The sequence below is a fragment of the Acipenser ruthenus genome, chromosome 2 (genome assembly GCF_902713425.1).
Source record: "Acipenser ruthenus chromosome 2, fAciRut3.2 maternal haplotype, whole genome shotgun sequence".
Taxonomy (NCBI): domain Eukaryota; kingdom Metazoa; phylum Chordata; class Actinopteri; order Acipenseriformes; family Acipenseridae; genus Acipenser; species Acipenser ruthenus.
Genome location: NC_081190.1, coordinates 70,333,129 through 70,347,956, shown reverse-complemented (window position 1 = coordinate 70,347,956; position 14,828 = coordinate 70,333,129). Strand labels below are relative to the sequence as shown.

General features: G+C 38.8%; 1 protein-coding gene across 2 annotated transcripts; it reads left to right on the top strand.

The window, feature by feature from the left end:
* Positions 1-259: 259 nt before the first annotated feature.
* On the top strand, positions 260-7,348 carry LOC117409128 (growth/differentiation factor 6-B-like). 2 transcript variants are annotated; one of them, XM_034014767.3, is made up of 4 exons: positions 260-584; positions 1,316-1,931; positions 2,955-3,047; positions 4,249-7,348. In XM_034014767.3, exons 1-4 carry the CDS (start codon positions 305-307, stop codon positions 4,379-4,381), a joined length of 1,122 nt encoding a protein of 373 aa, XP_033870658.2. In that variant the 5' UTR covers positions 260-304; the 3' UTR covers positions 4,382-7,348. The 2 variants fall into 2 exon arrangements, with proteins under 2 accessions (XP_033870658.2, XP_058856064.1); XM_059000081.1 differs by lacking the exon at positions 2,955-3,047.
* The last annotated feature ends 7,480 nt before the right edge of the window (positions 7,349-14,828 follow it).

Sequence of the window (14,828 nt, the reverse complement as noted above, 5' to 3'; positions counted from 1 at the left end):
GTCAAAACACAATACGAGAATCCTGCAGTATATTACTTTTCATGGACCTTAATTATCTTCAGTAAAAAAAAAAAAGAGAAGCCTTCATTTTTGGGTGAATGGAGTGTGAAATTCCAGTAACCTTCTGCGTTACCGGTAATTGGTTCTGAGTCAATGGACCTGTAAGCATTTACAACTAATTAGCAGCAGCCTCCTGGCTCAAGATTATAATCCCCCCCCCCCCCCCCCCCAGCTTTTACAGTCATGAGGCACACACAGGGAATCGGCTCAGAGCTCCTCAAATTCCACAATCAAAAACATAAACATGGGTTTGGGAAGCACCGTTTTATACATCCACTCAGGGATTCTGCTTTTTCTCTATGGCCCGTTTCTAGGAACGATGGGAGATGAAATGAATGGCTATGGGGATGAACAACTAAGCAAGGCCATCCTGGAGATGCTACATATTAACAAACTGACAGTGCCTCACAGGACCAGGCCTCACCCCTACATGAAACTAGTGTACCAGTTCCTTGACTCATCATCTACCAGGGATTTAACAAACTCGGAAGGAACCCTAGTCCAAAGCTTCAGAAGTATCCAAGGTAGGAGATGTCTTTTTTCATGGATATAAATCTAGACCATGACAGACATATTAATGTTACCACCAGCCATTTTAAAAGGGGAAAAGTAAAATAATGTAAAGCATAAACAAGAGATGCTTTACATTATGACAGCCATCAGTAGTTTGTAGAAACTGCTTTTCACAACGCTCTCTCCTAAGGCTTGTACTTTATAGTTTTAAAAAATGTCCTTCAAACAACTCATTACTGAATTAAAATGAGTCACCTGAACTATATAAAGGCCCCCATTAAATCCTGTATTCTGTTAACGTAGCCAATTTAAAAACACTTTGTTGGTTTTGCAAATAAACACTCTGCAGATGAATCTAGTATGCTTGGTAACTGTTGAATTAGGAAGAATGCACAGATTTTCATGTCAATTAAATGTATTTCATCTGAAATATGATGCATATAAATTGTTGTACTATTAAGACAAATTGTATCGCGCTAAACACTAAAAATAGACAAATATGAAATGTATATGAAATGTATTAATCTACTAAAATCTTAGAAAGTGTTTTGCTTTGACATGCTGTTTCAATTTATATTGAAATTGTGTCCTGAATTGGATTATGTCAGAATTCTTTGGTGTCCTACATAGAGCATTTGAAAAACATGTTCTGTTCCTCACCGCTACCTTGTTATGCTTTTAAATCTTCAGTACAATTATGTTTTTACAACAATTGCATTACATTACATAATTTGCTTTGCAGATCCAAAATATGGTACCCCAGGCTGGATTTGGTTCAATGTCTCTTGCCTGAAACCTTCAATGAAAATTGCAGAGTTGGTGCTGTTGCGTAAAACCCTCCATCCGGAGCCTCTGACAGTCAGCGTAGCTGTGCACAGCATCTTCATGGTGGGCAACAGTACAGTAAGCGAGTCTCTGGATGAAAAGGCATTGACTCTGGACGAGCTTCCCTCATCCGGTTATGACATTTTCAACGTCTCTGCGGTCCTTGGTCAAAGAGTCGATGACATGGTGGGCTTTCAGTTCCGCTACACTGATGAAAGTGGGAGCTTAGTTTTGCACGAGGCTTTGACCCGGAGCCTTTACTGTCTGAACACAAGTTCTCAGAATGAACCCCTGCTGGTTGTCTACCAGTTTCATCAGCGTAACCCTAATGGAACCCCAAGAACTCCTGACAGGAGGCAGCAACAGCATTGCAGAATAACCAGGAGAAGTAGAAGACAGCTGCTCCAAGAGCCTGCTTATAAAGATACCTCTTCCCAAGAGTGCAGACTCCTTCAGCACTATGTCAACTTCCATTCTATAAGGCTGGATCGTTGGATACTTGAACCACCTGGGTTCAATGCAAGCTTCTGCAAGTAAGTGGATATGTACAGTATTTACTTCAAGTAGCTATCAAGAAGAATTTGGATAATTTAATTTACATTTTAAAGTAGGTCCAGGCTTAAGAGCATATTGGCGTGGGTGTGAAATGTCAGAATAAGCTTAACTAATGCATTTTTTCTTGTCGTTGACAATCATCACATCTTGGAGGCTTTTTAAAAAAGAGTTTAAAGCACCACTGTGGGCTGAACATAACAAAGACTTCTAGTACACCATGCTGTAACCCTTAACACTTGTACGAAGCACATCAGTAAGAAATGCCACATAGAACAAATGTGGTATTTCTTAAATAGGGGGTACAGGTTAATGGTTACACTCTGATTTAGCATATGTACTTGAAGTGTATGATTCTGAGAGTTATATTGAATCCACATGAGTGCTTTAAACTCGGTAGAGATTGCTCAGTCTAGAATATTTGTTTTATACTGGGCTAAAAATATATTGTTTGTTTTTGAGAGGCACTCTTCAATTCCAACAGGATAAAAGGGATTAGGGGTATTTGTATTGTGTAGTGTTTGGGAGGGATAAAATCATCTGGCAGAACAATATATCTGATTACACAGGATATCTGATTAATTTAGTTCTTAGTTTCTATGCCTTATTCTCAGGATACCTGTCTCACTTGCTCTTTTTGGGTCATTTCACCTGCATTGTCTGGTTTAAAGCATGTTACAGTCTGAAAGCCTGTCATTCAACATGGGAAGGAGCTGATTGGTTAATAGCAGGAAATAAGCCATTGATGGGGTGAAGACTATTTCACCCACCAGTTTAAAAGACCAAGAAAGTGCAAAAACTGAAAGCATTGTTTGCGAACAGAGATTTATTTAACTTACTGTAGAAGACCTCTATTCGACATTTGAGACCTATATAGTCTAATGACTGGAAATGCACCACAGGTAGGAATTATGGAATTATTTTGTTACTGTAACTACAGCAACGTGAAATACCTCATGGAACAGAAACCAAATCAAACTGATATGTATTTCAATGTCTTTCAGAGGTTTTTGCTACCCCACAAATCCTGTAGCAAACCAAGGTGCTGAACAAGGCATCCACAGGACCGCAGGCAGTGTAAATTGGACTGCCAATGTGTAAGTTGTACATTAATCAGCATGGATTATGTTATTAGGTGTAATAACCAAAGATCTTTTTTTAGTCCATTCTTTTTCAGCGCATCATTCCCCCCCCCCAATACCTTATATATGTTTTCATTCAGTTGAAGCACGTTTTATCTTGCCACATCTCTCTAACTGTTACTTGGACAGACAGCCTTTTGAAAATCACTTGTTAATTTCCATCAGCAGCAGATCAAGATAAAACTGATTTCAATTGGCAGCCCCAATTAGGATTGCAGGTCCGAGTCTGATCTCTCCAACGCACGCTGATGGTGGAAGCTGCCAAATAAGCGTTCAACGCAAAGGATACGCGAGGCAGGTTTTAAATCTTGGATCACCGGAAGAAAAAAAAAAAAAAATGTTGCCAGAACAGGGACATAATTGGATTGTAGACTGCAGGTGGCACCAGCAGCAGCCCCGATTTGATATTGGAACAATATGAGATTGAGTCTTACACCGGGTGCAGATGGAAATGTGTCAAGTTTCTTCTGAGCATTTCATATGCAGCATGTTTAGCACCTCACCTGATCCCACTTCATTGCACTGCAAAGAAAGTGGATGGGTTTCTAAAACCTGTCCCACAGGATGTGTTTTCATTCCATTTAATTTAAGTGAACAACTATACAGTCATGTCACAATAAACCCATGGTTATCCCTAAACAACATATAGGCCTAGCTAATATATATATAATAAAAGGGCATTTGGACCTAGTTGGACTATGTTCTTTAAATAGCAACTTAAGGATGGGCTTGAGAAATCAGAGTTACTAATGTATTCTTCTTGTTGTTTTTGTTAACACATTTTCTATTTCAGCCATGACATCGTCATGAATTTAAAATGTTTAAAGCACCCCAGAGCCTCGGTAGAGCTCTCAGAATCATGTCTAACCCCCAAGTACGTATGGTACACCAGAGTGTCACCATGAACTTGGCCCTCTGCAACATGATCCTGAGAGCTATACCTAGGCATCAGTGGTGCTTTGAACTTCTATTAACAAGTCACAAAGATGTGGTGACTGGAACAGAAAAAGGATACAAAGTCAATCTAAAAAACAAGAATGCATTAGTTAACATAACTTTGACACTGTGTTTCACATCCCTTCCAAGTTGCTCTTACTGATGTTATTGTTCAAACAAGAGCTAAAAAAAGAAATGCTTTCTTCATTTGTTTTTTTAGGCCTCACTGTACCCCACAGGGATTAAAGCCAGTAAGTGTGATGTATGTCTCAGAATCAGAAGATATCGTCATTGAAAACCTGAAAGATATGAGAGCAGAAAGCTGTTTATGCAAACTACAGCCGCTTCAGTGATACCTGAGGACACCATGTCATGACTTAAAAAGAAGTGGCTTTTTTTCTGAACTGCTTGAAAAATAGATCAAATTGCATTAACAATTTCTGCTGTTCTTAAATTTAGAAAAAACGGTTCTTTGTTGTACCCGTGAACTTTCAATTTCCCCTTCTCATGCACTTTCCCAGTCTACTAAACATAAACAACAGTTTTATGCCATTTGATTTAACTTCATGAGTTATAATCTGTCATGCACCTGCCATGTCAATTTAAATACTGCATCAATCTATCTCAGTTTATGACATCTTCTGTCTACAGCTTTTGAATTGTATATATAAACACACAACCCCCCACTCAACATTTATACTCATAGTTTATTATCACTTTATAGAAGCTTAATAATGTTTGTAGCATTATGTTATGGAGTATATTGTAATAACAACATTTGCATTGAAAAGCTCTGCTCCTTTGTTAAACACACGTTCTCTGGTAAACAATCACATTCTGTCAGTTATTCAATATATAATTTTAGTACAATAAGAACTGGACAGTAAATTATATGGTATACAGAAAGTGTTACAACAATACTGACTGAATTGGCATAAAATGACAACACAAAGTCAGTGGGTGGTCACACTAAATATAAGCACTCATATATTATGTCTACAGTATATCTTTATAGGGACACTGCTGGGAAGGAGGTTGTCTTTTCAAAAAAAATCTCAAGTACTTTTCCAATTCATAAGAAAAAAATCTTTATTTGTGCAGTACCACTCAGAGCTACTCAGAACGATTGAAAATGTCATAAAGAGCGAAGGGAAAGTTTAAAACAAAAGTCATTTTAAAAGGCAGTATGCCCCAGAACCATATGGTAATTTTTCACAGAAAAATATTATAAAACTATGATAGTTTTAGTTGATACAATATTACAATATTTGTATTCCTCAAAGAAAGTTAGAATTTGCTCTAACTTCAAACTAGGCCGCAATATATTTACTTGAACATTTTACAGTGGGGTCTTTGCACCTCACAACCCCACAATAGAAACACAATCTAGTATCTTGATCATCGCTGAGCATTAATATACAGTATGGTGCTGCAGGATGAGTGGTAACAGTAACCAGTAAGTAGCATTGATAATGCTTAAATAAGTAGTCAATTGATACCCATTTACTGAAGTTCAGTTACATGTTCATACACAGTCAATATATATTTAATAGGAGTGGTTGTGTGTACTCAGCATTATACTGCCACTACACATGCATACCATGCATGAGGTGTTGGAAGCTCACTGGTTGTGGGATCGGAGGCCACCCACTGAACCGTCAGGTCTCCTGAGCTGTGTGGGGAATTGCTGCGGTGAGAGGAAAAAAAAAATTGGAAATTCCAAATTGGAGAGAAAATTGTGGGTAAAAGAATTGGGCACACTAAATATTATTGACTCTTTATTAAGATGTAACCGAATGACAGATACAAATGTATTTTTATACAGAAAGGTATATGGATAATCTAAACGTTTAATATTGAGAGGCCCTGGCCTCCCGCTACAAACTTGTTATATAGTTGGTAAAACTGAATAAAAAGAAAAGTGGCTAAACATATACTTTTTTATTTACTGTTTCCTGAACATTTGCATCACTTCAGCAGGAGAATCATGTAAAGTCTGCATTTGGAGGCAAAGGCCAATCCAAAGCGCTTGCCCTTGCCAGAAATGGGAGCTTTGTGATGTCATCATGTCAGTTCAAGCACCAGTCAACAATTACAGTGCGGCTGACATTGTAACTATTGATCAGATTCCTTTGACACTGGGTAACTACACACCCAATATTGATTATAGATAATATGATCAATCTATATCCCTCACATGTCATCTGGGTATTAAAGATCCATTTTCTTTTCTTCTTTGTAGTCTTTTATGTACAGTGTGATTGACCAGACAAATCCAGTTTATAGTTTGAATCATTCCGGAACAGCATGATAGGGATTATGTTAATATGATTTGTAATTTCATACAGTATATAAAGGAGATTAAATGGGTTCTGTGGGTTTTTTTTGTTTTGTTATGTTTTTTTAAATATCAAAATATAATTTTTATTATATTTGAGAATAAAACAACAGCTTTTTTTCTTCTTTTTTTCTAGAGCTAATTAGGGTTTAATTTTGAGACCCAGTATTTACTAGTGTGAGTGTGGCAGGGATTACATTTTAATTTGGGTGTTTCTTTGAAGTATATAAATAACAACTACAAAACTATTTGCCATAATAAAAACACAACAATCCTAGCCTGTGGCAGGAATGTGTTTACTCCTCCAGATGAGATACGGTTGTCCTCTTTTGTGGTAACTTAGATGTTGCACTCCAGTGCCTAGGCAGTTTTTCTGAAAAAGAATAGTCAATGATCTGGTCATTTTTTTTAAAAAAGAATTTGTTTTTTTAGGCTACAATGGCGTTTTGCTTTAAAAGTGGCCCAGCAAGGCTCTTTCAGTAGTTTTCGGTTTTGCAAAGCGTCCTGGTTATTTTCAGTGTGTGGGTTATCCAGAAAAACACTCGCCATTAGTTACTTGACGTTGAACTGTAAGTTTGGTACAATGACGCAAACATTTATTTTTTTGAGGGGGTGGGGTTGTAGTACTGTACTTGGACATTCCCTCACAATAGTTTTAATTTAAAGAGTACAGTTCAGTGGTTATCATCTCTTGTAGGTAAGAGTGGTTTGCCAGTAGATGGCACAATGCACACGCACATACCAATGATTTCTGATGAGTTGTTTTCTTAAAGCAAACAAATGATATACAGCTATGGCCAAAGGTTTTGCATCACCCTGAAGAATGAACATATTTTGCTTCATAAAGTCAAATGAAACCTGCTGAATAATGTTACGTAAACATACTGAATTACACACCGCTTTGCAGTTTTCCATATACTTAACTGACAAAAATGTAAAAATGTGACATTTCTAAATCTAACATGATGTACTGTACTGCTATTCTGGCTTCTGGTAGACTTTTGTGATATCACCTTGTAGTTTCTTTGACTACATGTTCAATAAAATATCTAAATTATGTTCATATAGTTATTTTTTAAATTATGTCTCAATTAGTAGTTTGAGAGATAAGAACTCTTGTGAAAACAAGAACTTTTACTGCCTGTAGTGCAAAATGCAGTGCCTCAACAGAAACTGGTATAGAGATTCATGTTTTGTAAACTGACAGTTAATGTGGGCCTGGTTAATATTTTTTATACAAAATACCTGAAACAGAAGGATTTTCCAAACCGAATCCATAATTATGGCAATTTTGATGGTGGGTGGGGCTCGTTCCATCATGACCTTCATAAGACCAGGGTAGTGGTGGTGGTTGCCATTGCAGGAACACCCAGTAGACTGTCCTGATGGACAGTGGCAAAGTGGTGATTGATTACAGGTGTGTGCAGTGCAGAGTGGATACAAGAACACACAGACAATGATTCTTCAGGTGCAAGGGTGTTTATTGATTTATTATACAATGTCCAGAGCCTTATGGCGAACACCTGTAAAATGAATGATGGACGTGATACAACGGCGTGTATCACTTAGTTTGTAATCCTCGGGTTTGACCCAAAATCAAATAACAAAAGTCCAAGTTCTATTACACCTACACGAAACACAAAACACAAACACAGTTACCAGTGAGTGATTATTAGTGCTTGTGGTGCAAGACAGTTCTCCGTGAACAAAGGTTAAAGTGTTGGTGTCTGGGTTTGATGCTGGCTGAATAGCGACAGCTCCGGATCTTTAGTAGCAGTCTAAAATAACAAACAAACGGTTTTTACTCAGACAACTAAAACACAACACTCACGTTTTTAGCAACACAGGATACTCCTTCTAGGTTTGTTCTTACATTTTACAAAGGAACAGATCACTTACACTATGTCCCCTATTTATACCCTCGCTCATGACCCCTAGGTTAACGAGCGCATCCGCTCCTCCAATCTTATGATGCCACTCCGTTTACCATCTGGGTCATTGATTTTGGGTACCGTAGCTTCGCCCCTTTCCTAAATGACCGACTTCCACCTACCCTAAGGAATAAATTGTCGTGCCATTTAGTTAAGGGTACTCTGTTCCTTTTACACAGTGCCCTCACAGGTCGAGAGGGAGATCTAACACCAAGTGCAGTGCATTACCAAGGAGACAGAACATAACTAAAACTCAAGTTTGCTTAAATGTTTCCATTTCTCGTACTGGGCATTCGACAGAACATGTGCAATGCAATGCCTTCTTCACAGTGATTTCTGCCTCACCAGCCCCTACCTCTTCCACTGTGGGAGTCAGGAAATCTTGCAGATGATATTCATAAACTCCTGCTGGTAGGAATGCATTTTAGTTAGTAGGAGGGACCTGCATGTTCAGTTCACAGAGTGGCAAAGTGCCAAGAAGATTTTGCAAGGGGGAGAAGGCTTGTGTGTCTACAACTCAAATTACTGTATCTTTAAAACTGGGTAGCAAACAGTCTGCTTTATGATAGTAACCAAATACAGTGCAAAGGGAAGAGAACTGTGGATAAATGTAGGAAACAGTCAGACAATTAATTAATTAAACAAATAATTAATTAAGTAATTATACTAAAAGTAACGGAGAAATTCATTTATTAATTATACACACCTCAACTGAATGCCCTGTTCTAGTTGCTTATTTTTCTTTTAATACCGGACAGTAAGTACTGAGCAACAGGCCTTTTGACAAAACTGCAAAACATCACGAATGTGGCACCTTAAGTGCACTGGGTTACTCACTGCTGATCTGCTTGGGGTCAGTGCTAATCCCCTAAAAGATGTGGACCTGCTGCTTTTGTTTAATAAAGCCGACGGCGATTAAAATAAGATTACCGCTCATCTTCTGGCAATAATAGCATCAGCACCTACAAATTTTTTTCTTCTTTCTGCAAAACACTTTGACATGATAGGTAATTTACTTTGTCATTTACACCCTATGGGCTTTATACATGTAAAAAAAAATATATTTTTTAAACTGTAAGTCCCTTGGTAGTTGCTGGCAGTATATATTGTAGTTGTGTTTAAGTCACCTTTGTAGAAAGGCTACACATGCAGATTAACCTTCAGGAATTTACAGTGCATCAAATGGCAGAAGGAAGGCGAATGCTTCTGTGGTTGGCAGTGTTCTCTGCTTTTAGATTACCCACAGATGTGAAGGATTTCAGAGTTCAAGATCCAATTGCAAGTCAGCATGTACAGTAAGCCAACAACAGAAAAATGCAATGTCAAATGTCTTCATTTCTTTTATAGATAAAGTCCCATAGTATGACTTAAGCCTTTTATCAACAAATAATCTATTTCTGAACACATTTGTTTCTGATTGATAATATCCCTTTAGTTTGGAAGTAGCATGAAAGGCTACAGTACATTAGAGATATGCCTTTGCTTGAGAATCTAGCCCATTTACCATACCTGAGGTCTTTGAAAAAATTGAAATGTTGACAAAATAAAAATAAAAAGATTTATTCCCCAAAAATAAGTATTTATCAACATCGGTAATTAGAACAGACATACACAATATGAGGTGTGGGTTCTGATTTTAAACAAACCAGGAAACTTGGAGGCTGTGTGGTCCAGTGGTTAAAACAAAGGGGCTTGTAACAAGAAGGTCCCCATGTTCAAATCCCACCTCAGCCACTGACTCATTGTGTGACCTTGAGCAAGTCACTTAACCTCCTTGTGCTCCATCTTTCAGGTGAGATGTAATTGTAAGTGCCTCTGCAGCTAATGCATAGTTCACACACCCTAGCCTCTGTAAGTTGCCTTGGATAAAGGCATCTGCTAAATAAACAAATAATAATAATAATTAAAAAAATGTTTATTTAGTAACATCAGAAAAATATAAGTCCATGAAACCATTCCCAACTGTTTTTGAGAGGTCTGTTAGTTTATAATAACGTAATACATTATTAGATGTCACCACAAATTAATTATTACACCTTACTGTGACACTCGATCAGAATTAATTCAATAAGAATATGGTTTAGCCAGGAAGCATAGATTGTTTATTTTCCTTGACAAACATGAAGATCAGTGCAATATTTGTTCCTATTTCTTTGTGTTGCCATTGCTGGTAATGCTGGTGTATATACCCACAGCCTTAATTAATTAGAAAAATGGATGCAAAGTACAGTAGGAAAAATTTGCTAAATTGCAGAAGTTGGCCTGCATAGGATTTGATACACATGGAAAAATAAGAATGTGGCAGTACACAAGTTCATTCTGCAAATACATCTTATGGTAGTTCTATTCAATTTTCCTCTCATTTGGTGCACTGACATTTTTACTGCTGTCCTACCATACCTAGGCTGTAAACTGACATTTAAAATATGTTGAAAAACTAGCAAATGCAACAGATTCGTCATATATACATGACCTAGAAACTAGTCCACTGAGGAGGCTGTGTGGTCCAGTGGTTAAAGAAAAAGGCTTGTAATCAGGAGGTCCCCGGTTCAAATCCCACCTCTGCCACTGACTCATTGTGTGACCCTGAGCAAGTCACTTAACCTCCTTGTGCTCCGTCTTTCGGGTGAGACGTAATTGTAAGTGACTCTGCAGCTGATGCATAGTTCACACACCCTAGTCTCTGTAAATCGCCTTGGATAAAGGTGTCTGCTAAATAAACAATAATAATAATAATGTGTTGGACGTGCAGGGAGGTGGGCCACATTTCTCAGGATTGCCCAATGATGGATTGTGACCTCAGCCCACCACCTAAGCAGGTTTGTTATTCCTGTGTCAGTGGATAGTACAAAAACCCAGGCTCTCTTGGAATCAGTGTGTGGTCAGTCCCTAATGCAGGAGAGCCTAATCTCACCGGGGCATAAACAAATATTGGGACGGGTGCATATTAAATGTATTCATGGGGATGTACGCTCTTATCCCAAGATTGGTATAAATATAACAATTGGCCAGCAGATGAGGCGATTACAGGGGATAGTTCTGGAACAGGACTGTGGGCAGTTTAAGGATTGGTTAGCTGCTCTGACAGCCCCGTCCTCCCTATTGGCTAAGAAGGAGGAAGTAATTGGGGGCCGCTAAAAATGAGTGCTGGCAATGGAGGGAGTCTGAGAAGTTTCAGTTGGGGGCAATTGGTGAAGAGTCTGGGGGGGAGGCCGCGGAGCCAGCGCAGGGGTCTGGCTCGGCTGCCTCTGCTCGGACTGACCCGATCCCAAGCTGATTTTTTAGCTTGTTCCTGTGACTTTCGAGCAAGGGCGTGACAATGTGCTGGGCAGGCTTTGACCAAGCAGCTGTGGTTAATGGTCAGCCACTTTCCAGCCGATGATGGATCGCATCTTGCGGCCCCATCAGCAGTATGCCGCTGCTTACATAGATGATGTGGTTATCCACAGTGAGGATTGGCCGAGTCATCTGTGTAAATGAACGCCGGTGCTGCAATCCTTGCAGGAGGCTGGGCTCACTGCTAACCCAAAGAAATGTGCCATTGGGAAGAGTAGGTCGGAGTATTTGGGGTATCGAGTAGGGAGTGGCCAGATCAGACCGGATGAAGGATAGCAATGCCAGAATCATGCGGTGGTACTTGGCCCTGCAGCCCTATGTCTTCAGGGTTGTCCACCAAGCAGGAAAGCTGCATCAAAACCCAGATTTTTTCTCTTGGGAAGGCATGGGGGTGTAGGATTTTCAAATGAACCGGTGGTGCCATTCTGAGGGGAAAGATATGTAACGGGGGAAATCTGTGCTGACTTTTCTGGTGCATCCATATCTGTTGTTTCCTCATCTCGGCCCCTGTACGACGAAACAACGAACTAGCGGAAGCTCTGCTCCAGGACCGAGAACGGCCGAAAAAAAGAAAACCAAAAGAAACCAAAAGATAAGAAAATTAAAAATATTGATAGCGGGGAAATCGGGCTGACCCCATAAGTGTATAGGAAGCAGGCTGAGGGAGCGGTAAAGTGTAGGACGGAGATCCGTAGCCGAGTGCAGCACCTTTTCTTTGTAGTTTTTGATTACTGTGTTTTATTTTCTCTTTTTGATTTTGCCTTTTGTTATTATTATTTGAGAGCACCTGTGAGTGCATCAGTGGGTCTGTTTACCGGTGGGTATTTCTGTGGTCCTGTCTACCATCGCTGGTATTCAGGCCACGGACAACAGCGCCCTCTGTGGGCTAAACTAATGCACTTGAAAAATAAAAAGTAATAAATAAAACTGGGCACCTGTGCGGTGTTGTCAAATACACTCTTCTGTCTCCCGTGTCAGTGAATACCCACACCCTTCCACAATCACTCACAGTTATTTTTCTTTGGCAGTTACATAGATAAATTGATATACAATTTCTCACTGTCAACATTTTCAGAAGCACAAGTCTGCTTTGCTTTTGCATTTCAACTGTATTTTTTGCATCGCATTCTGTTTCCTTAATTCAGTTTTGTTGTTTAAGTAAATTTGTGATCTGTTATTTCAGCTCCAGACTAGGAGTGGGCTGATGCTTGTATTTTCTGAGTAATTGCCTTTAAGTGGTATTTTTGGCAGGTATTAAATAACTAAAAACACACCTATTTATTTATGTGTTGATTTCAAGCAAAAAAAAGCTGCCTATCTTCACAACCGAGTACCAATCAATGGCAATTAACTTCTGCACTAAAAGCTGACTGGAAGTGAATTTTCCTCTCATTTGGTGCACTGACATTTTTACTGCTGTCCTACCATACCCAGGCTGTAAACTGACAATGAAAATATGTTGAAAAACTAGCAAATGCAACAGATTCGTTACATAAACATGACCTTTCCTTAACCCTAACATGAGCTACCGCTGTGGAAACTGGGATATCTATTTTTTTTTTCTTTATCAGTTTAATCAGAGATAATTTCATAACAAGAGTTTTAGTTAGTTTGATCATGACAGGTTCGATATTAACTAATACTATCAGATTGTAATTGATTAATACTCAATAATTGTTTAAACAAGTGAAACTGAGGGACCACAATGTTTTGTGCTGAGAAATTCACTGATTTTATTCCATTTAATTAATACCTACCTAACAGCTTCAAATTTTGTAAAGGCAATTACTTGGAAAATATGTGAGTATCGGCACACCCCTACTCCAGACTTCATTTAACTCGGCATAGATATCAAGCTTTGAAAATATACACCATCATGTATAATATGTAGATAGATCAGAGGTCGCAAACTGGCGGCCCGCAGACAAATTTTGTTTGGCCCGCACAGTGTTTTTTAAAAAAAATTAATTAGTTGCCAACTTTTAAAAATCGCAAGATTTCACATAAAAATCCGGATTTCCGGCTTCTCTTGAAAAATCGGAAGATCTGGCAACACTGGGCCCAAATTCTCGCATGGCAACAATCGGCTGGAGCCGAGTAGCGTCTGCCGCCTTTAGACAGGGCATGCGCTCTCCAGTTCGCCAGTCTCCACCACTCCCTATTGTCTCCCTGACACTGAGGCCGAGTGTCAGTTGCCATTTATCATCGCGCTTGCACTGTTGTTTTTATTATAGTAATGATGAAAGTTAAATATTTCTTGTAACCATGTCTCTATCAAAAGTGGGAAAACGCAAGTTAGACCGAGAGGGACGCGTCTTTCAAGAAAAGTGGGAGACAGCATATTTCTTTGTGGAAGTGAAGAATATTCCTACGTGTTTAATATGCAAACAAAGTGTGTCTGTGCCAAAAGAATACAACTTAAGACGCCGTTATGAAACAAACCATAGTAAGAACTATGACCAGTATACGGAAAAGATGCGTGATGAAAAACTTAATGAACTGAAAAAAGGACTGAAATTTCAACAGGGTTTGTTTTTGAATGCGAATAAAATAAGTGATGCTGCTGTGAAATGCAGTTATGTATTAAGTGAAAAAATTGCCCGGGCATCAAAACCTTTTACAGATGGCGAGTTTATAAAAGAGTGTCTATTGAGTGCAGCAGAAATTATATGTCCCAAACAGAAACAAGCATTTGCAAATGTAAGTTTAACCGGGAATACTGTTGCTCAGCGTGTTGAAGATATGGCTGAGAACTTACAGGACAAGTTGTGTGAAAAAATTAAATCATTTGTGGCATTTTCTATTGCAGCTGATGAGAGCACAGATATAAATAATACCACCCAGTTAGCTATATTTATTCGTGGTGTCGATGAGAATTTTGATGTGACCGAAGAACTTTTGGACATGGTGCCCATGACAGGCACAACATCAGGAAATGACTTATTTTTATGTGTTGAGAAAAATCTTGAAAAGTTTAATGTAGACTGGTCAAAATTAGTAAGCGTAACTACAGACGGTGCTCCTGCGATGGTCGGTGTTAACGTCGGACTTGTTACGAAACTTAAATCCAAGATGACAATGTTTTGCAAGGACACAGAACTTAAGACCATTCATTGCATCATTCACCAGGAATCGCTTTGTGCTAAAAAGTTAAAAATGGAACATGTCATGGGCGTAGTAATTAACACTGTGAAC